The sequence below is a fragment of the Cricetulus griseus genome, chromosome 3, assembly GCF_003668045.3.
Source record: "Cricetulus griseus strain 17A/GY chromosome 3, alternate assembly CriGri-PICRH-1.0, whole genome shotgun sequence".
Classification (NCBI taxonomy): domain Eukaryota; kingdom Metazoa; phylum Chordata; class Mammalia; order Rodentia; family Cricetidae; genus Cricetulus; species Cricetulus griseus.
Genome location: NC_048596.1, coordinates 219076515 through 219100034, shown reverse-complemented (window position 1 = coordinate 219100034; position 23520 = coordinate 219076515). Strand labels below are relative to the sequence as shown.

General features: G+C 38.0%; 1 protein-coding gene across 2 annotated transcripts in view; it reads right to left on the bottom strand.

Annotated features, from left to right (window-relative positions):
• The window catches only part of Cubn (cubilin), a 209786-nt gene that overhangs the window by 171043 nt on the left and 15223 nt on the right, over nucleotides 1-23520 (bottom strand). For both annotated transcript variants that reach the window (XM_027405242.2, XM_035442818.1), the window contains exons 11-17: nucleotides 22878-22996; nucleotides 21912-22098; nucleotides 20694-20806; nucleotides 18274-18508; nucleotides 10495-10676; nucleotides 7888-8050; nucleotides 6892-7082 (exon numbers count right to left, since the gene is read on the bottom strand). In XM_027405242.2, the coding sequence (XP_027261043.1) occupies nucleotides 6892-7082; nucleotides 7888-8050; nucleotides 10495-10676; nucleotides 18274-18508; nucleotides 20694-20806; nucleotides 21912-22098; nucleotides 22878-22996 (1190 nt within the window). The remainder of the gene's footprint in view (nucleotides 1-6891; nucleotides 7083-7887; nucleotides 8051-10494; nucleotides 10677-18273; nucleotides 18509-20693; nucleotides 20807-21911; nucleotides 22099-22877; nucleotides 22997-23520) is intronic.

The following is a 23520-nucleotide window of genomic DNA, read 5'->3' as shown; positions in this document are numbered from 1 at the left end:
GGCAAGTGGAGCATCACTGCCCGCTTCCTTTACCCCACCTTCCCTGAGAAGGAAGCACCATGAGAAGATGGTGTATATTTGCCAAGTCCCTCTTGACCTTTAAGGAACAGATAATTCCCACATATCACTTGTTCAAAGGCCCCCAGGTATGGCACAACTTTCTACTATCAAATTCTAACATAAACAGTAAAAAAATAAAAACTATGGATCAATTTCACTTATTAATATACATACAAAATCTAAACAGAGTTCTAGAAAAATAAATTTACAGACCACTGCCTCAGTGGGTAAAGGCACTGGTGCCAAGCCTGAGGACCCAAGTTTGATTCCCCAGGACTGACGTGGTAGAAGCAGAGAATCCGTTCCTGTAAGCCATCCTTCCTTCCCACATGGGTGCTGTAGTGCAACTCCCAACATATACACAAACAAATAAATACATGTAATAAAAATTAAGTCAGTACAGTGGCCACAAACTGTGTCAATGGCTCAGTTCATGTCCCCACCTGTCACTGACCTCCTGACTTAATAACCTTAGCAAGTTACTACATCTAAGCCCAGACAATGAGATGGAAAGGAACCTGTGAGACAGCAGTGAAATTTCCCAAGACTCTGGTAATAAAACATCAACTAAAGAAGAACTCCTGTTATTTCTGATATTTCTAAAGGTGGGACCCTGGAGAGTCTCCCCGCAGTTGGGAATTGTACAAAGAATATACAAGAGACTCTAGTTCCATGAAATTATTCTGGAGGATGGAGCACCCCAATACTAATCTACTCTCAATCAGCACGTCAAGGTCTCTGCAAGCAGCGGGCCCTATGCTGGCAGAATGCCCTAGGATGAACTTAAGACAGGTACAGATACTCTCTGAAGCTGTGGCAAAAGTGATGTCCGTGCAGGGGCAGGGCTCAGTACAGTCCCTTAATCTGTGCTAAACACAGTGGGCACTGTAACTAGGCATTTGGGAAAACATGAGGGCATCTTTTTTTTATCTATTATTCTGATGTTGGTGGGTGCATGACCCGTATAGAATAGTTAAGATTCATGCCACTAGAGAGTTTGAAAGGTAACAGTCACACCACTAGAGAGTCTGAAAGGTGACAGTCACACACAAGGATTCTCTAACATCCTGTGTGATTTTCACTTAAGTGAAACTTTTCCTGTCGAGCAGAAAATCTCGTCCAGTTTTATGTATATAACATAAAGTACTTTTAGAAATTTATAATATTCACAATTTTCCAGGATGACTAGTAGAATACAAATGAAAAAAGTAGTTTTTTTCTTCCTTCCTGATAGCTACCAAGAGGATCTCACTTTTCATAGGTAGCAGTCACCGGCCTGCATCCACATTGGCCTGCATTTACTCAGGAGAATTCCTGGAAGTGTAGGAGGCAAACAGCTGACTATGTTCTATCTTAGACGGAAGCTTGTCCAGGCACCTCACATATAGCAATAAATGTGGTTTTAATTTTGTTGCCTTAATTTTACTCCTTAATGTTTTTTAATATAATGTGTAGAAATCTGTATAGATAGAATTTCATTTCAGAATAGTAAAATAATAATAAGTTGTTATAGTAGAAAAGCTCTCTGTGCGTAGGGAGGTAAGGAGTCCTCAAGAGACATGTTTTTTAGGCTGAAGTCAGTGAGAATTATTTAGATTTAGGGTAGGGGGTAGTAAAGGGAAGATTGGTGGGAATATTTTGACATTGTTCCTCTCATCCAAAACTGGTAGAAGTACAAAGGTCTGAAAGGGTACCGGTCAATATACATCACAGTATTATACCGCAAACGCTATCGTAAGAACATCTGAGATGCAGACCGATTTGTATGTGGATCCATAGCCAAGGATGTTCTGAGAAGATAAGAACTAAAACTATTTTAAAGGCTCGGCCACATGAAGTAATCACATGCTGTTCCACTGCGTCAGGCTTATTCCAGTTCCTTACTCTAAGCTCTTGACATCTGTAGCACAAATTTCTTAGACTGAAGTCAAGTTATGCTATTTGACCAAACAGAAAGTCTCAGAGGGAAGAGAAAGTGTCCTTTAAGTATCTTGCAAAAACAAAACAACCAAGCAAACAAAACAAAGCCTCCTGCATGCAGGTGCTTACAGTCAGTATTTGACAAATTCCAATTGGTCAGTTAATGTGAAAGTGTGTAATCTAACCGTTCGGTCTTCAGCAGGGACAGCACACACACTATAGTTCTTGAAGACTAAAATACATGAAATACGAGGAAGATAGTGCCCTGTCCTCTAATCCCTCGGGTTCTATTTGCTTCCTCTGTGATCATTGTCTCTCATTTCTATTCGTCCATTACAAGATGACAAGAAGGAAGGAAAACATCAGAGCAAGCTAAAGTGGGCTGGTCCCCGGGGTCCTGATTAGTGAAACTCAAGGACATTAGCAAGGGGAATGCAGCTGCCATCCAGATGTCATAAGAGGAACTTACTGGCCTCAAGGGCATTCAACCTGGAAGGTGCAATTGATTTTGGATGTGTTTCTCTCCTTGTGGAAGGAAGCATTATTAATTCTGAAAACCTGGACTCTTCCTGGATCCCAGGCATAGCAGTTCTTTAACCACCACATTTTAAACAGAGATAGTGGAATAAAACCTATCAAATGCTCTAAGTGACCCCAAATTCATTTGTAGTTAATATCCTAGCACTTGTAAATTCATATTCTCATCCGAAAACAAACAAAACCCCCTCTTTGTGCTTGGAAACTAGAAGAAATGATTTCGTCTTCATGATCACTGGCTTCTTTTATGTGAGAGGACTGAATATCTGTTCTCTGCATGAGACTTGCCATGTCTCCCGATGGAGCACTAACACTTAATCCTTCCCATGACTGTGAGCTTCACCACAGGAATTGCTCAGTCCTGAGGAATTCGAGTAGATAAAATGAACCTATTTCCTCCAGTGCTGGGATTACAAATGTGTGTCACCACACAGTTTAGGGATCCAACTTGGGCCCTTATGCTTGCAAAGTAAGTTCTCCACTAACTGAGTATTGCTGTCTGCCTCTCAAGGATTTATTTATTCATTTTGTAAATGCTGAATGTCAGAACCCCAGATCCCCAGAATATAGTGAGTAACCCAGGCTATTTAGCTTATGAAGTACTGCAAATGGCATTTATAGGTTGAACTAGCTCCTAAAGAAAAAAACTACCCATTAAAACCTGAGTTCTTATAAAGGAACTATTTCCTGTACAGAGAGCTAAGATTAACTGGGCTGCAAAACATAATTCATATGAAATTTTAAGTGCCAGCTGTAGAGCTGAGTAAGCAGCAGACTTTGACATCTGGAATAGATCAGGTCTCCAAGCCAAGCCTTAATGCACGTGTGCATTCTCTGTGTGCTGACTATCTCGATTTGTTTTTACACTTCAAATTCTAGAATCCATTTAGGTATGAAAGCTTAATTCAAAGCAAAGCAAATATGCTAAAACTAGGAGGTTTGCCCCATCCAAGGGCTGAAAACAAAATCTAACCATATGGTAACATTAAATGTGTTAACACACTCTCCGTGAATTGAATGGCAGGCTGATCGACAACTTGGTGACAGAGGGACTTGATCTTAAAAACAATGTTCAGCTAATACAGGTGAAAAGGAAAAGGACTGCGGCTTCACCCCAAATAAAAGAATGATATACAAGGGATAGAAGATGAGTGACATCAGGCATGGCCTAATTATATTACTATCATCATCATTATTATTGGCCAATGATTTTTATTCTTCATCAGCATGTTTGACCACTTTGTGGCCAGCATTTCAGCATTTTAAGAACAATCAAGATTTCATAAAATAGTATTGGTTCCAAAATCTCTATCAATAAAATTATCAGATTTTAAAATTTACTTTCTAAAATCAAGAAAATGCAACCTATTTTTCCTAGAGCATCTTCTCTCCTGATTCTAAACCACAGCATGCACACTTCCCTTTGTCTTTCCCATCATTCTCATAGTTGTTTTGTAGTGACTACTCACTGGTAGGCACAGTGCTAAGAGCCTACTAATAGTCTTCCTGGGCTCTCAGAAAACAACCCAACCTTTTTATTACAGCTTGTATGGCCCTGAGGGATTAATGCTTGCCTAATTCATTTCTTTTCTTTTTTATGATTCTAGTCCTGGTTTTTCTTTTTTAGTTTATCATATTTTATATCATTCAGTCTCTATATGGCATCCCCTTTCTCTTGGATATTTGTGTTGCCAACTCCCCACCTGTAGACCCAGGGAAGTTATTTCAGACCAGTTGTAGTAGAGATGAAGTCAAGAGATCCATACTTTCCTTCATCTCACTCCTTTATAATATTTTTAATTTTTTGTCATAAATACAGAATTTATTTCAATGTCTATGGGGAGTGGAGGAAGCCCCAAACAAGTAAAGTCCTGAGTGAATGTGGGCTGTTGACATGGATGTGGCCATGTCAAGGATGTTAGTCTCAGACCCACAGGAAAGTGGCAAAGCCTTATCCCTGGGATGAGGCTCAGAGGGATGGCAAAGCCTTGCTCTGGACTATGTGCAGATGTTGATAGTGTGTGAAGAGAATATCCACCATAGCTTTCTCTATGTGGATATCTATGGCCTGAAGGCTGCTCTCCTATAGAGACTATTCCTACTGAGGTCAGCTAAACCTGACTCCTTGTTCACTGGTATATAATAGTTCTGCTTTCTTGTTTATTTTGTATATAATTGCACACCTCCTGTTCAGCTGTATGCAATAACCCTGCTTTTCTGCCCAACTGTACATAATTACTAAGTTATGCTTCTGGGAGACTTCATTTTCTCCATCAGAGAGTACAGCACACCTGATGCCAGCTCTTCTGTACATTGGTGTGTTTGCTTTCTTTCATTCTCTCCCCATCCCCATCAGATCTGGCCCTTGAGGCTGTGCAAGGATGCAGCACATTTCTAAGAAGGAAGATTCTTCCCAGAAACCCTTCTGTTTCTCTAGAAGGCACACCCTTCCATCCCACCAGCCTCTCCTATAATGATCCATTTCCAGTTTCCCTAAGTGGAGTGTGGGGTATATGGTTTGAAATATAAGTGGGGTATAAAATTCCATTCCTTTCCCTCCATAGCCTATTTTAAGACTCAGCCTTAATGTCATATACTATAGACATTCTTACTCAGCCTACAATTTTTCTGAAATAAAAATTTAAACTTTCATTACTACCTCCTGTGTCCTTCATTCAGAGTAGTCCTGATGGCGTAAGCCACTTATGAAATATTAATGAGACATGGCTTTGTGTTGCAGAAAGATGTTTCTGTCTCATCCATTGTACTGTTCTATACAATTTAAAAGCTCTCTTAGGTGAGAACAAATTACTCAAAAGTTAATCTTCCTTTGAACTCATCTTTTTGTAATCATGTCACACTAACCATGGGTGAAATACGTTTTTAGAAGTAGAAAATTTAGTTGCGATATGTATGTCTGTGTGTGCATGCATGTGTGTGCATGTATGCTTGCCTGTGTGTGTGCATGCACATGTGTGTGAATGTGTTTCTGTTTAAGATAGCAATGTTCTTTTATAATTTCCATCAAATTATATGAGGTTGTACACACATCAGAATGTAAATACTTATATGGCTGGCCATGTAAGAGTCTTGCTGGCTGATTCTGAACTGATAAGATTGGGGCAAAAGTGAAAATTTGGTCTAGGAAACCTTATTTTTTATAATACTTTGTAATAACCTTTAAGGCTTTTCCTTGTTACTTTTCTTGATTTTATTCTCACAAAGGTTAGAGAAATAAATGAGGCATCTTACTTAAGTAGGAACTGAAGTACTTCAAGAACTGCCCAGAGTTACACTGACCTCTAACAACAGAACTGAAGTAATAATTTAGATCATTTAACCCAGTCCCATTCTAACTACAACGTATTCAGCCACTCTGCTCTACAAAATTAAGTTGTTAAGGGCCAGTTTTGTGATTTTTCCCCCCACAAAAATTTAAAGGAGTTTTCTAGATGGGTAGAAATTCATGAAGAGTATTCATCAAAAACACAGAGAATCTGTCATTCTAGATGTGCTGACAGATACTATAGCGAACAGAAGAACCTCTTCAAGAATACACAGAAACTCTGCAGAGTCCCTTAATATCACAGTGATGCTTGTACTTGTCTTAGACAACTACTGTGCCTACCTACACAGTCTCCTGAGACTTGAGAGTAGGGTGTGGGACTCACAGAGCCATCCTCTCTAGGGAAGTCTAAGCTCCTCCTGTGGTTAAAGGCACACTATTACAAATCTGTTCTTGCAAGAGACCAGTGTGACTCCTAAATTCAAACTGCTACCCACTAAACAATTGTGGGCAGGTAACTTAACTTCCCTAAGCCTTGGATTACTGAGATTAAAACGGAAGGATGTGAGGATTTAATGAGTTACCATAACTCTGTGTCAAGACTGGCTGGGCAAGATGAGCAAATATCTGACTCTCTCTATGTTGTGATGTCTGTCATATAAAATTGCTCTAGGAAATCTATCTGAAATTCGAATCCTATCAGTAAATCTAGTTATCTTCACTCACATGCATGTGCCTTGGTGATTAGAGCTCCATTGAACAGCTTATAACTTAGCACTGTCATGAGTTTCTAGTTTCAACTCTCCTTTTAGTGCTTCCCTGGCTCCCTTATCAAGCTCTTTTTTTTTTTTTTTACCTTCTTAGGTCTATGTTAGACAGATTCTTTTAGATGCCCTATCACACTTGTTCTTGAACTCTCACTTCACCTGGCAGCTTCCACTCCCCAAGATGCTGGTTCAGAGCCATTTCTGACAAGCCCTCTGGTGATCTAGATGCACGGGGCTTGACAGCCATTTGAAGACTACCACTCTACAGAATGGGAAAGTTGTAATGAGTGCCCCAGAAGGGAAAGTGGGTGGAAAGGTTACCTCGATGTAAGTGTGAGGACAGCCCAACTGGCTCTCCAGCTCCACATGGGTAAAGCTGATATCTATTTTCTCTCCTTCGGGCTGTGTGATGAGATAGACACACTGTCTGTTGCGATTGAAAGGTCCAGTCAAGGGAGGAAGGAGAAGCTCACCCTCAGTGCTTGTGTAGTTTCCACCACAGTTCAGATCCGCTGAGGAAAACAAAGGAGGGAAGGAATGGTCATGGGGATGACATTCCTCTGACTTGATATATTAGATTCAATTTTCAAAACTATAGCTCATGCCTACATCTAAATACCCACCCTGCTTTGTATACTATGTGTAAGTCCATGCCACTCATTATAAGGTTATATATGTGTGTGTGCATAACTGTGTATTTAGCCTGAAGTCAAAAGAATGGGAGAAGGGGACCAATGAGAATCCTTACTATTTTTGCTGATACAGAGATATACAAGGTATTTACCCCATGAGTTCTCACTGAGAACACAATAATAGGTGTCAAAAACAAAATTCTCTAAAGAAGATCATAGAGAATTTCATTTTTGTTCTTTGTTTCCAGGCATGAATGTAACTGAAAGCATCATATCTAGGTGTATGGAAGCAAACTCTAAGAACTGGAAGAGCTTCCTGGAAGTTGGTTTCTGTGCACTGGACTTGATCCAAGAATGAAGCTAGATGCTTCTCAAACAGGCTGCACTGTTCTCATGAACAATATTACACACAACAAAACAGGTAAAGCTACTAGGGAACTGAAGTTCTGAATTTGTTACAATTATGGATCCCTTAATATCAATTCCATTATTGAAGGGTTAAGGGTTACTATAGTACTTAACATTGTGGAGATAAAGAATGAATCTAAAGTGGTATGAGAAATTCTCATGAAGGAATGTCACTAATCTAGGAAAACCTTTATTTTAGGCATTGCCACAGCAAACAGCTGAGACCATAGCACCATACTCCCAGTGTACAGTCAGTCTGCATGGGCAGGATACTTACAGGGTGTGGTTAGATAGGTGATGTGGAAACCTTTGTCAGTAATGTCAGCATCAGAATGGAAATGAATTCTGGCAGCAGGGCCTGTAGTCTGGAGCGGTGGGGTAGACAGAGAAGTGCAGAATTTCCCAAGAACAGGGTCATGTTGGAAAGGACCATCTCGAATCTAAAACAAAAGAACAGGCCATTATGTTGGAAGTAGCCTGGTTCTCACTAACCAAGATGCTTGGGACATAAGCTTCAGAAAAAACCTGCCATTTAGGTATGACAGCAAGGCAGAGCAATCTAAAGTACTGGATTAACAAAATCTATCATTTAGGAAGCTTCCCTGTCATATACATAGCTAACACACAGTCAGTGTTTGGTGAAGAATGTGTCTTCATGGTCCTGTCAAATGCCTCATCTACTGCTGGAATTTCAACTCTGGGCCAACATACATGCTTTGGATTTTTTAAATGATTATTTAAAAGTTAGTGTTTTCTTTCATGGTTCCCTGTCCCCTAAATTAAGAAATCTTGGTAATTTAGAAGAAGAAAATGAGTATTTCAAAGGAAATAGGAGATTGAATAGAGTGATGTGAACTGATCTGCCACTTGGGTGAGTACACGGGTGTGAAGAGATGCAGGTGGGGGAGAATAAGCACAATAGTGCTTTAAAAGCACAGCTGTGATGGTCATCAGCACTGTTTACAGCAGCACACTGTATGCCAACTGTGCAAACTTACAAACTCTTTTCCTATGTTCTCATGTGTGTGAATTCTGTGCTTGTGAGAGTGTGTGTGTGAGTTATAGGTACAGGTGTATGTATACACACTCACGTGTGTGTGTGTGTGTGTGTGTGTGTGTGTGTGTGTGTGTGTGTGCATGGAGGTATGTGTGTGTATCTATAAGCATGCATGTGTACTGTGGGCCAGAGGATTCTTATGCAGGTTGGAGGACAACATTCATGAAGTAGTTCTCCCCTTCCATTGTCAGATCTGGTAATAAAACTCAGGTCCTCAGGGTTACTGGACAAGTGCTTTTACCAGCTGAAACATTTCACCCATCCAAACTCTAAAGAGGTTACATCCACAGTGTAACCTCAACTCAATGGTTTCCTCCTCTCCTCTCCTCTCCTCTCCTCTCCTCTCCTCTCCTCTCCTCTCCTCTCCTCTCCTCTCCTCTCCTCTCCCCTCCTCTCCTCTCCTTTCTTCTCCTCTCCTCTCCCTTTCCCTCCTTTCCTATCCTCTCTTCTCCCCCATCTGTCCCCCTCATCTCCATTTTTTTTTTAGTAGGACTGAGGCTTGAACCTAGGGTCTTGTGTGATCTTCATTCCTTAAAAACCCTTGTTGGCTTTTTATGCATTGAATAAACATGACTACTCAATAATTTTAACATATTTACAAAAATCTATGTTATATGTAACACCAAGGAGTGAATGATCTGAAGAATATTCCCATATGGTCAATTTCATTTGCTCAAATTAATTTTTCCATTGACACAAATTTATAGGGAAATGCTATTTTTTTTTTTTTTACTTTTAACTAGTTCCTTGAAACACTGATGAGGAATGAGAGGGAGTTCAAAATTGTCCGAATGACTGATACTTTCTATAATGTGGTGTTCAGGAATTAATATATAAGAATAAAAAGGCTTTAATCTTAATTTGATAGGATTTATTGAATATTAATTCCACAATAACTCACTTTTTACTGCCAGCTTTTAAAAGGATATTTTGCTAAGACTTTCCAAGGAGAAGCTGATCCTTGAGTCATCCCCAAAGGTTTCTAATCCATTATTACCACTGCTAATGACTAATGACTTCAACTTTGGAGACCTGCTTGGCAGCTGCATCCTTCATCCTTTATGAATAATTTCACAGCACTCCATCCTTCTCTAATGGGCTGAGAAAGGCTCACTATCTCTTTAGCAGTGCTGTAGGATATTGAGATTTACAGTGACAATAGTACAGGAAGCACCTAAGAACTCAATCTCCTTAGTGACCTTTCCAGTCTACAAGTGGAGAGCAACGTTTTTGATGTATCTAATTATGTACAGAATTTGAATGTAACAGGCCCTTTCCTCCTCTATATGGTAAGGTTTTGCTAATGGGATAGAGCAGACTGACTCTGCTCCTCTCAAGGGTGAGTTTCAACATTTTCCAGTGAGATTTAACACTGACAACCCTTCCCTTAGAATCATTATGGGCCACCAAAATCAAGTGGCAAGACACCCTGAGGGCTTGCTTGGACAATTAAAAATTAGAATCTTTGTTGGAGAAGACAGTCATTGCTCAGGATTTATTCTCACTTCAGGAGCCTGAATCTCTAGTTAGGGATGGGGAAGGCAAGACAGGTTCTTCCACACTCAAGACAGACCTAGAAATGGACCAACAAACTAGTCTGATTGAGATTAAAGATTTAGCATCAGCTGCCTAAGTATTAGTAACAAACCTGGGCCATCCATGGGCATCATTAACCCGTATCCTGAGTTTTAATCAAACCATACCAAGGCCTCTCTAAATGTAGGTTTCTTTTCTTTTCTTTTCTTTTCTTTTCTTTTCTTTTCTTTTCTTTTCTTTCTTTCTTTCTTTCTTTCTTTCTTTCTTTCTTTCTTTCTTTCTTTCTTTTACCTCCAAATAATCTTTACTGCAGTCATTGTGGTTCTCCAGGCTCAAAGTCCCAAAGGTAAATGTTATCAAGGATCCAGGACTGACTAGAATGTGCCAGACACAATCTCTTCCTGGAGGGTAGTTTCCAGGATATCCCGGAGATGTTATAGAACCATAATCACCAGTCAGTGTGCCGCCACACTCTGAAATAAAAAGGAAAATGACCAAGTTTGTATGTGAGCTAAATTCACACAGATTTCTCATAGACTGATGTCAGAAGGCAAGATCTTTTACATAACTATGAAGAAATTAGGTTGGGAGGCCCTCATAAATTACACAGTCTTTGGAGCTGCCCTCTTTAATGCTATAAATCTACTACAAACTGATAAGTAAACAAGTCATCCATGCAGGAACTCTGTACCTACAGAATTTTGTATGGTTATGTGATTTAAAACACAGAGCTGAGCTTTCTGAGACATAAATAATGTGAATATAGATTTAGTTCTTTACCCTAGAAGATTAGTTTCTATATATTAACTCTAAAAATTCTGGAACTTCTGTCAGCCCCTACATCTTTCAACAAACCAGAACACTTTATATTTCAAAATAGTTAAGGAACACATAATTTTCTTTTGAGAAGGATCTTCGTATACTATGACAAATTATTTATATTTTTATATTATACAATCATAAATAGTCTTATAGAAATCATATATAAATTATAAAATAAATACATTGTTCATTTTATAAATGAAGACATTTAAATGTACAGGGTGATTAAGTCACTGTCTCAGGAATGAAGCAGGTAGGGCACTGAATTGGGTTTCCTGGCGACATTTCCATCGCACCACACCAATGTTAGGAAGAACTCTTTCTCTTTAATAGTCACATTTATTCAATAAAGAACTTGTGGTGGCTAGTAAGGAATGTCACTATATAATCAAAAAGTAGAAATAATCTAGACTTTGATAAATATACCTTAAGAAAGAAATGAACTAATGTGACATTTTAAGTACGTAAAATAAGATATTCATGTAACTATACATACTACTAAGACAAAGCTTTTATAACCAAAGCAAAACCTGAAAAAAATATTTATACGGTTTCCATTGCTCCTCACAGGGAACATCCAAGTTCAGAGAAAGTACATTTTGTAAAACTTAACTTAGAAATCTATTATGAGTATAAAACTTCTTAACTCCTAAAGTAATATAATCAATGTAAAATTTTAAAGATCAAATGCAGATGTAATATATAACAGTTCTCACCCATAACATAGAAACTTTCAAAAAAGAGTAGTAATACGGGGAGAGAGTACACTGTAAAGATTTCAGTGTCTCTTGAACACATTGGAAAATGTCCAGGATCTCTGCTACTACTCAGCTAAAGTTTCTTGACTCTCAAGAGATAAAGGTCCAAACTATTTAAAACCAAATTGCTAGACTGGCTGTGAGAAATAGTCACTATCCCACATTATTATAAGTATATAGGATGGTCTGACCACTGCAAATAAGTATGTCACATAAAATAGCAAAACCTTATGCATGCTTTTTTACTGGTCAATCCCAAAGGCACAGTGGCAAAGTTGGAATAAGGCCAATATATAAGGTATTTGTTGTAGCAGTGGGGGGAGATGGAACAGGAGAATAAAGAGAAGAGGGAGATGAGGAATGGAATACAAGGAAAGACAGCTAAAATTAAGGACCAATTAGGGAGTAGTATAGAAACTTGATACAATAGAAGCTTCCTAGTGTGTGTGTGTGTGTGTGTGTGTGTGTGTGTGTGTGTGTGTGTGTAGGAGATCTAAATGAAATCACCAAATAACTCAGGAGACAGAGCCAAAAGTGAACATGTCTTGTCACCAAATGAAGATTCTAGTATTGGGATTGGATTACATCTAATTGAACTGTTGGTCAAAGGGGTCCTACAGAGTCCCAATCAACCCAGGCTGTTGACAAAACTGTAGGTTGCTCTACACAAATTATGCAAAGGTCCTATTGATAAAGATAGTCCCTACACAGCTAATTGAACATGGGAAAGTTGAGCTGGTGCCTACATAGAGCTTCCTCCTCTATGTTCTAGCATCTTTAATATGGGAAAGGTACTCTAAAAGCTACAAAAAGAGAAATGTAAACACCAAGCCAGCCACAAACCCTTTGATCTACACTGATGTCCTGACTGCAAGATATGCTAGGACAATAGTAGCACAAAGCTGCTAACTGATTTCACTTAAAGCACTCTACATGAGATGCAACCCATACCCATCACTGCTTAGGAGACCAAGAACCAGAGAATAGATGGACCAGAGACTTAGGGGAAAACCAATTACTACTGTCCTTAAAAAAGAAAAGCAAAAAAAGCACCAATAAAATGACTCCTATTAACATTCTTCTAAACTCATAGATCAATACTTGCTCAACCATCATCAGAGAAACTTTTTCCTGCAGCCAGTGGGAACAAATACTGAGACCCACAACAAGACATTATGCAGAGAGTTAGAGAACTTAGAACATTCAGCCATATATTGGATATCTCAATCAAATCCTTCTCCTCGGGGCTCAGGGAACCCCATGGAAGGAAAGGCAGAAATAATCCAAGAGTTAGACAGGATGGAGACACCAAGAAAATATGGCTCTCTAAGTTAACATTATGAAAGATCATATGAACTCACAGAGACCGAGGAAGCGTGTGCAGGGCCTGCATGGATCTGCACCAGGTCCTCTGCATACATATTATTGTTTCAAGTTTAGTGGGTGTTTGGGGGGGATTACTGAGTGTACAAATGAGTGAGTCTATATCTTGTGCCTTTTCTTGGTTCTTTTCAGTCTGTTTGTCTTGTTGAAGACAATTTTAATTTTTTTGCTGAGTTAATTTGTGTTTTATCACATCATCACATCACACCATATAACATCATAACATATTATATTATATTATGAAGTCTGATTTCTTGTGAGAGGCAGAAAGGGAGTGTCTCTAGATGGAAGGGAAGAAGGAGAGGAACTAAGAAGAGTAAAGGGGAAACTGTAATCAGGATATATGAATATCAATAAATGAAAAGCTAAATACAAGAAAAAATTAAAATGTGCTATTTGCAACAGTGAAATCTTTACATTGTAAGTGATTTTTTAACATTATATTGGACACAGCAGAAGACAGGACCTTGTATACCTAGACATTCCAAAAATTCCAAAAGAAAGTAAACAAATGAATCAAGCTAAAAAAAAAAATGGAAGGAAGAACTCATTGGAAGGAGAAAGGAATGCAAGAATAAGAAAGTAGTGAAGTACAGTCATAACCTTTTATATATTGAGAGGTGACAGGGATATTAGAAGGCAAGACATGGCAACCTAAGTATTACAATTGACTTTCCAGACAGAAACTACAGAGGACAGAGACAATGAAAGAGCAGATTTGAAGGCTCTTCTGAAGTAGAAAGGAAACTTAAACTCTTATGTATGGTAATACTCTTCTAGGGTGAGAGTATAAAAGTGACTGACTATTGGTCCAACAAATACTGATGCCATGTATTAAAGGGTGTGCTTGAAGATGAAGTAAAATAAGCCTATATAGAATGCAAATTTCTCTCTACTTGAAAGAGATGTAATTTTACATACAGAAAAATCCCTAAAGACTCCACCAAAAATAGTTAGATCAATAAAGTAAGCTAATAAACTAATTCATGAAGGCTACAGGTTATTCATTAACAATGCACATATTAATAATGAATTATCCAAAATAAGAGATATTTTAAAATACCATTCAAAATAGCATCAAGAAGTGATTCACCTCATGAGGAATTTAACTAAAGATGTGGAAATATCTATAGATTGAAAACTATAAAATACTGCTATATGAAATTGAGTAAAATATAAATGCAAAGATATACATTCAAAAAAGAATATTATTTTAAAACTGCATGGGACCCAAGGTGATCTACAAAGTCAATGTCACCTTCTTCAGATTTCCAATGCTATTTTTCATAGAAACAGAAAATCTGTCTTGTAATTCATCCAAACTACAAAGACTCCAAGTGAGCAAAACAATCTTGAGTAAGAACAAAGCTGGAGACATCACAGCACTTGTTAAAAAATACAAAGCAGCTCTAATCAAAGCTATATTAGGAATATGTAAACAGACACCTAGTTCTATGTATTAGAATAGAAAACACAAAAATAAATCTGTTTCTTACTCAGCTGAGTTTAGAAAAAGGTGCTAGGAGCAATCAATAGAGAAAAGATAGCCTGCATTATAAATGTTGATTGAGCGGGGTCTTCACTTGCAGAAAATTGAACTTGACCATTATTTCATATCTTATAGAAATACAAACTCAAAATGGACTAATTACTTAAATATATGGACTGACCCTGTAAAACCACTAAGATCCATATATTAGATCTGAATAACAATTAATTTTGGACATGACTCCAAAAACACACAGGCAACAAAAATCTACGGTTAGTAGGAAAAAGTGATACGTCACAAAATGTTTCTGCATACCAAAAGAATCAATCAACAGGCTGAGGAGAGGGCCTGGAAGAGGAATTAAACATCAATAATCCATATCTTATAGGCTGGTGTGGAGTTGATGGCCAAAAGAGAAAAGGAACACCAACAACAGCAAGAAAAAAAAAAACCAGGAACTAGAATGGCCATTGTCAGGAGGACACCAGGCAGCAAGTGCAGTAAGTTACACTACAGGCTCAACTCTGGACCTCTAATGCTCATCATGGCAGCCATAGTTAGCACATCATGATGTAATCGACATTTGCTCAGAGAGCAGTTCTTTGACATTCTCACTACATACAGAAGGAAAACGAAATATAAATATTTGAAATAACTAGAAAACGAAAATCAAATAAAATATATTAAGCAAAGTTGTCAGAACAAAATAAATGAGCACTATAATCGCAGCTTGGCATCTCAGTGCAGGTCTCCGCATCAGTAGAGCAAACACCTTAAGTCACTGGAGAAATAAAATATTTGAACAAAGCTACTGACCAAATTGACAAAGTTAACGTATATAGATGGCCATATCCAATTATTGCAAAATACATGTTTTTTCCTCACCATGTTGGAAATACCAAAATAAAAACCTTAGTCCATGAAGCAAATTCCAAACACTTGATACATTGCTTCATTACTAAGTGACCACACTGGTAATTAATGGTCACTGATAAATCAAAATAAAAATAGGAAAATGTCTTAAACTCTAAAAATATACATCAAAACCTCTGAATAAAGATAAACCAGAGTAAAATGCTTCACTTCATTGCATACATTAACAAGTATGTTTTTTTTTTTTGCATGTGAGTATGTAATGTACATGTGTGTATGTGTTTGCAGAGGTCAGGGCTTGACTTCAGGTGTTTTTCTCATCACACACCACCTTACATATCTAGGCAAGCCTTCTCATTTGAACCTAGAGTCTGCTAATCTGGTTCATCTAGCTAACCAGCCTACTCTGAGGATCAACTTTCTCCACCTCTCAAGTGCTGGGGTTTCAGGCAGGTTGTCATTCTTGCCTTGTAATTTCATAGCAAGCACTCTACCCACTAAGCCTCTCCTCAGCCCCTGAATTGTATTTTTAAAGGCTAGAAACCACTTTCCAAACCTTGTAAGTCACGACCTCAGGAAAATTATGAAAGCAACAGCAAGTTAAGCTTTCTAAATGTAAGAAAGAGAAAAAGTTCACCTTCAATATAAGTAGGTTTGAGATGAATTCAACACACTAAAGTGGCAGAAGTAATACAATGTGACTTTAAAGAATTGGCTACAGCCTTCAGCACCTGCCTGCCTTTGTTGTAGGGCTTTCTCTGAGGGATGGCAATAGACATAAAAGAACTCCTATTATAGGGGCAACGGCCTGACAGAACTCTCATCTGAAAAGAAAATATTGTTGCCCATGTGACAAAGGCTGTTTTCCTTAGTTCTGGGGCTCAAACCCAGGGCCTTACATTTCAGACAAGAGCTTGATTTATGAAGCTTAAGTGATCAATTTTGACTATGTAGACCACATGCACCTTCAGAGAATTACAGAATTAGCTGACACCTTTCCAAAGTTCAGGCCCACAAAATAAGCTGATTAGGATTCCATAACCCTGAATTTTTGAGTCATATACACTACATAGTAATTGGAATAGGAGAAAATACCCTTGGTATGATAAAAGTCACCTACAAAAATTTATATTTAATATTGTATTCAATGAAAAAAATACTGAATGTTTACCCGATGTAGTCAGGAAAAAGACAAAAAACACTCTACTCCCTACTTTCTCTTAGCACCGTATTACAGGTTTTAGCCAAGGCAATAACTAAAGGAAAATATGTAAGAGTTCAAAAAATATGAAAGATTAATAATATCCCTTCTCACAGATGACATTATGGTGCATGAAAAATAGAAAAGAATCTTTGGAAGATTTAGAACTTAAACTGAAATCTATGAAACTCTACCATGGGGACCATAGCAGCATGAAACAATTATGGGACAAACAATCACATTCTGAATGGATTTAATAACTGCTTCATAAAAGGCAATACAGATTTGATGGGTTTTGGTGACCATCACCCCAGCAGCCCCACTGAGGACTCCACCTCTATGACTTAATGAATTGGACTTATTGAATTATTAAAAAGAAAAGAAGAGAAAAGAAAAGAAAAGAACATGCTCGTCTGTCCTCCTTCTCTGCAACTGGATTTCAGTTCAGTTCAAGGTTTAGCTGTGGGTGTCTGCTTCTATTTCCACCAGCTGCTGGATGAAGGCTATACCATGGCATATGAATTAGTCATCAAACTCATTATCAGAAGAGGGCATTTAAAGTAGCCACTTCTCTATTGCTTAGATTGTTGGTGTCATCTTTGTAGCTTTCCAGACATTTCCCTAGTGCCTGATTTCTCTTTAAACCTATAATGCCTCCCTCTATTATATTATCTCTTATCTTGCTCTCTTCTGTTCTTCCCCCAACTCAGCCTCCCTGACCCATCATGTCTAGGAGGATGGATGAGCATAGGGGTCCATACCAGGCTGTTGAAACCCACAGAAACAGCTGTCCTGAACAAGGAAGAGCTCTTGGTCCCCAGACTATAGCTGGGAAACTAGCATGGGACTGATCCAGACCCCTTGAATGTGGGTGTCAGTGAGGGGACCTTGGGAATCTATGGGGCCCCAAGTAGTAGATCAGTATTTGTCCCTAGCATAGGAATGGACTCTGGGAACCCATCCCACATGGAGGGATACCCCCTAAGCCTAGACACGAGGGGGTGGGCCTAGGCCCTATCCCAAAGGATATGACAGACTCTGAAGACCCCCTATGGAAGGCCTCAACCCCCCTGGGGAGCAGAAAGCATATGGGATAGGTAGGGTGTTAGTGTGTGGGGGGGAGGCAGGAGAGAAGGGGAGGGAGAGGAACCTGGGATTAATATGTAAAATAATCTTCTTTCTAATTAAAATAAAAAAGAAGAAGAAGAAGAAGAAGAAAAGAATGACATGGTGGACCTGAGAGAAATTAGGGGGAAGTACATTAAAAGTAAATTGTATTCAGTTCTGAAACAGTTAACACAAATATTATATTAAAACAACCCCAAAAAACTCTGTCCAGTAATTTAATAAGGACCTCATTACTACTCATGTATTTTAAACTTTGCAGCACATACCAATTTTTCTGTTCTTAAATTCAAAATCAAGTTCATTCTAAAATTATTAGTTCTTAAAATAGTTGTCTAAAATGTTGAATTATTTCTAGGTCCTCAAATTGTCACAATATAATGAAAATTTGTTTTGCTTCTTCCTCATGTTACACTCACCCGGTTGCTTTGCCTCCCACCTTGCTGCAAAGCCTCTCCCATGCCTTATGGATTCAGAGTAGAGATGAAAATAGAGAGCATTGCCGCTGCTGTGGACCCGCTGTGGGGGCCTGGAGCCACAGTATCTCCCCAGTGGGAAAGAGGCTGAGGAATCTCCATCGTGGATCTGAAGAAACTCTCGGGGACAGTTATTTGATGATTCTAAGTCAAAAAATGTGAAAGTGATATGCAGAACCTGGAAGAACATAAAAGCATTTCCATGTTAATGCTAAATTGTTTCTTCCACTAGCTAGCAAGCATTTACATAAAGAGATAGAGCCATGGAGCCCTAGTTACTCTCCAAGTGTGCAGCAAGTCTACATGTAAAGGGCTGACTTTAAAAGCACTCAAACCAAATTTTAATTCATATAGAAATATGAAAAGGTCTCTGAGGAGATGGAAATGCTATTTACCCTAATTGATTCATTATATGTTGTAAGCATCATCAATTGATCACAATCATATTGTGTTTAACAAAAAAATGTACTAACACTGTAAATCAACTTGGAAAACTCATAATGAAATAAACAGAGATTGAACTGACTAATCTATCAAGTGTATGGTCAAGAGTGTTTGTAAATAAATAAAAAAGGGAAATGGTCATTTGGAAAAAAAATACACCATAATTGCAAATGTCTGAGATTCACATTCCTGAGATTTTACCCTGAACCCCTGAAGAACCTGTAGAATGTATTCACCCCCATCCCATATTGAGTCCACAGGGGTCTCAGGTTTTCAGCCTAGACTAAGACTCAAATGTGGGGTAAGGAGGCCTGGGGAAGGTCTTCAGGGGCTGGAAACCATCGAAGTGCAAACAGCCCAGAGAGGAAAACAGGAAAAGGGTAGTGTTTAAAGTACTAAGCACAAAAGTAGAACAGAGTGAACAAGTGCACATTTTGAATGTCATAAAATACAAAAGATTTTAAATTGATAGCCCTATTTTAACATAAACATGGGCCTTCGAAAAGAAGGCTGTCAGATTTAATTTTCACCAGAATCTAAAATCACAATAGTCTTCATCTAGGATAAATAATTTCAAGATGTTTTGAAAATTCTGTTAGAATATTTTAATGTTTCCTCTCATTATATTATTTTCTAACTTGAAGAAATTGAAATGGAAATCAAATAAATATTAGTTGTTTATGTTTTCTATTCTACTATATATAAACAACATATGTAAATATATAAAAAAGAATACAAAAAATTATATCAGAAAAAATGGGATACATTTTCTTAAAAATGGTAATATACATATGAAATTTTTCACATAAAATCTTTTCCTTGGAAAAATATATTTTCAATGTCAGGAAATGGAATTCACTAGAACTAAATGGAAGGAAGGAAATTCACACAGCATACCCAGTGGGAAACTTTTCTGGAATTTATTCTATTGTGAAATGACCAAGCTACAACTGGCTGTCCTTCCTTAAGGAAAAATAATATTTTCTCACCCTCACACAATGTTCCCTATAGCATTATTTGCTGGGGAAATTTAATGAGATTTCAAGGGTGAATATTACCTAGTAAGGAATAGAGTAAGTCTAATAATTGCTTTAAAAGAAATACCTTGGAAATCTGAGTATTCAGGAATGGTAAAAATAAAAATCATGGGCTCAGATTGTAGTTTTAAGTGTTCATGTAGGGGCTCAGAGTCATGAACTTTGGAATCAGTTGGCCTGAGGACATTTCTTTTTCTTTCTTTTTTTTTTAAATGCTATTTAAGAAACCACATATCTAGACAAATGTCTCAAATGCTCTAGGCTCTCTTTCTGCATGTATAAAATGGGTTAACAATTCCTAGCTTTAGAGTTTAAAGTACATGGATGGATAAGGAACATATGGTATCAAACATAGATTGAATACTTCCTAAGGAAGTCATCTTAATACCAGTTGCCACCATTTCATGACAGTCCACTGAGGTCTGTGGGCATCTTCAAATACTACTTTTGCAGTAAGAGTATGGTATTACAGATCAACTACAGATCTAACTACAGCTAGAGCACCAATGTTGGGAATCCTTCCTTACCAGAGTACACAAACAAACAAAACACAATGGACTCTACAACCAAACTTTACTGGGATATTTATCTATTCCTCTTATAAACTAGGTAGCATTAAAAAAAAAGGCTTCTCTTATTTTCTGTTATTTCAACTGTAAAATAAAGATTATTTATTTAAATTAATATATATGAAGTTAGAGAAAGATGAACAAAGTGCCTAGCCCAAAGTCCAGCACTCACCAAATATTCAATATATGAGAGCTGAATTATCATCATAAATACATTTATGTGTATGTATACACATGATTATATATGTCACATATATCGAATTTTTAAATGTACAAATGAAATCTGCTTATGGATAACAATTACTATGTTTACCTTTTCCTCATCAGTCCTGACAACCCAGAAACAGTTAACATCATAAACATGAGTATCATTAGGGCTCTGGTAGGCAAAATTTCCTTGTGTCCCTGAGAGGATCCCTCCACAAGCTGAAAAAAAAAAAAAGATGAACTATGTTTTTCATTGATTCTCAAAAGGAAGAGGCCAGGCATCTTCCACTCTGAAATTTCCTCTCCTCTGATCCCTATCAGTTGACATCAAGCCACACCCCACCTTGTATCCACAGTCCATTTCATACCCATCACCTTGTCTGCAAACTTCACTAGACTCCTTTATTTTCTTTGGCTGCCATTCTCCAAACCTTGGTGAACTAAACTTTATCCCGTGACTCAATCACAGTATTAGTTCTGCCATCTCATGCCCCCTTCCAGCTGTTCCACAGCAGGCTTAGCTCCCTGATTATACAGTGAGCAGACAAATTGAGACAATATTTTATGCTTTGATATTTTATCATTGCCCTAAACATGCAGTGAGACCTCAGTGAATGCACTGATTCCAAGGCAGGAGTAAGAAGAGAGAGAGGGTAGAGTAGTTAAAGGAGCCCTGGAGGAGGAGTCTAAGTGTGCTGCCTGAGTAATAGATGCATCTGGATGGGAAATAAAGGAGGGATTTCTGGAGGTCATAAGGAGAAATAGCCCAAATAAAAGAACATAGTGATAATACTCATGGGGTCCATGGAGTCAAATAGCAAAGAAAAATTGCCTGGCTTGAATGAATTTCTAGGGAACTAGAGAAAAACATGGTGATATGGATAAAATGAAGGTTGTTCATGGAAGATTAATGAAAAAACAACCTAAACCTTGATTGATTAGATGATGAAGAACCAATGCATCCACAAATAGGAGAATGATAAATAAAGTAGAAGGGTATTCAGTGAACATTAGATGCCTGCTATGCAGGAAGTGGCCCCCTAGAAAACCGAAAGGGAAGGTCCCGAGTATATGGTACATTCTGAAAGAATATAACAAACATGAAAAACACTAACAATATTTTTGAAGAAAATGTTTCTTGTTTAAAACGAGGCTTATAAACATCCACCTTGTGGATTCTATGTTATTTCTGCAAAGAGAAATCTATGTTTTAACACCTAAACTGGTAAGAAGTCAGGTTACATTGGAAAATATGCAAAAGGCATATTGGCAGACGATGTCCCTAAGCTGAGGGTATCTGTGGTTGAAGGGATGTCTTCCATACCTCTCTGGGGTGTCTGGCAGTAATACCCAGTCCAGGAGCTTGTGCAGTCACAAGTGAAGCCATTGATACCATCGATACAGGTGCCTCCATTCAAACAGGGGCTGCTCACACACTCATTAATGTTTTCTGTGCAGTTGGTTCCAGACCAGCCTGAGTCACACTTACAGAAATAACCAGATACTGTTTCCTAAGGAGAAAATAAATGCATCATACTATAAAACAAATGGACAGACTACATAACAGAACCAAACCAAATCATGAAAAGTAACAGCATGAGGTATATATTTAACAAGAATTAAACTATAGCATATATTCTCCAGTAGAGAAATTCATTAATTACTAAGTACAATTAGTCATACTTATTCCCATAAAATATATAGTTTGCTTAATATTCTGAATAAAAGATAAGTCATGGCTAAGATATAGCTCAAAGTTATAAAGGGCTTAGTGGTTTTGTAAGGGCCAGGATTCGATCCCCAGTACCCATATCAGGCAGTTCACAACTGCCTCTAATTCTAGTTCTAGGAAACATGATGCCTTCTTGCCTCTGCAGACAACTACATGCACACGATGCACACTAGTCCATGCAAGGGCACACATATACACACAAAAATGAATACATCGCCGGGCATTGGTGGCGCACGCCTCCCAGCACTCGGGAAGCAGAGGCAGGTGGATCTCTGTGAGTTCCAGACCAGCCTGGTCTACAAGAGCTTGTTCCAGGACAGCCTCCAAAGCCACAGAGAAACCCTGTCTCGAAAAACCAAAAAAAAAAAAAAAAATGAATACATCTATAAAAATCAACTTATTGGTTTTCCTGGGAACCAAAGTTACTACCTATCTGTAATCTGTCAATGAGAGACCTTACGATAAAGTTTGAATCGTTATCTTTAAACTTATGAATCATACAAATTAAATAGTGATTATTTGCAAGTTTTTAATCTCCCCAGGAGGAGCAAGACTCACTATGCACTGTCCATGTACACACGGATGACTTGAGCAAATATTACTGAGGGGTACACATCCATTTGGCCCAAAACCATTTCCTGTATATCCCGGAAGACAGGTGCAGAGAGGCAAAAACCCTGTTCAGAAATAAAAATGGATATGTAAGTGCAGGGATCCTTGTTTCAGAGACTGTCATGAAACTCAACTCTGGTGTCTAGACAAGAATCCATCGAGGTCAAATGGATCTATTCCTACAGTCAGGTAAGAGAAAGAAAGAGGAGAAAAGATGAAATCTTTGTTTCCCCATTTTATCTTAAAGCACTCCAGGTTTCTAATTTCATATATACATATATATGTATATATATATGATATATATATATATATGTTTGCAGTCATGCTATCATTTCATATGACTGATGATCTAGAGCTACATAAAGATAAGAAGGGAAGGTGAAAAGGAAGCTGGGATTTCTTCATCAGGAAGAGATGCTTAGTAGAAAATAAGAGTTTTATGGCAACAGTGTCTGCTGCAAGCGATATACATCTGTATGTGTCTACACTTAAAGAGAGATTGCTCAGTCCTCTAGACAAACCTATAAACAGATACTGCTATAAATATTTGTATTTTTTACAGATAAAAACAGACCATTTGCAGATTGTT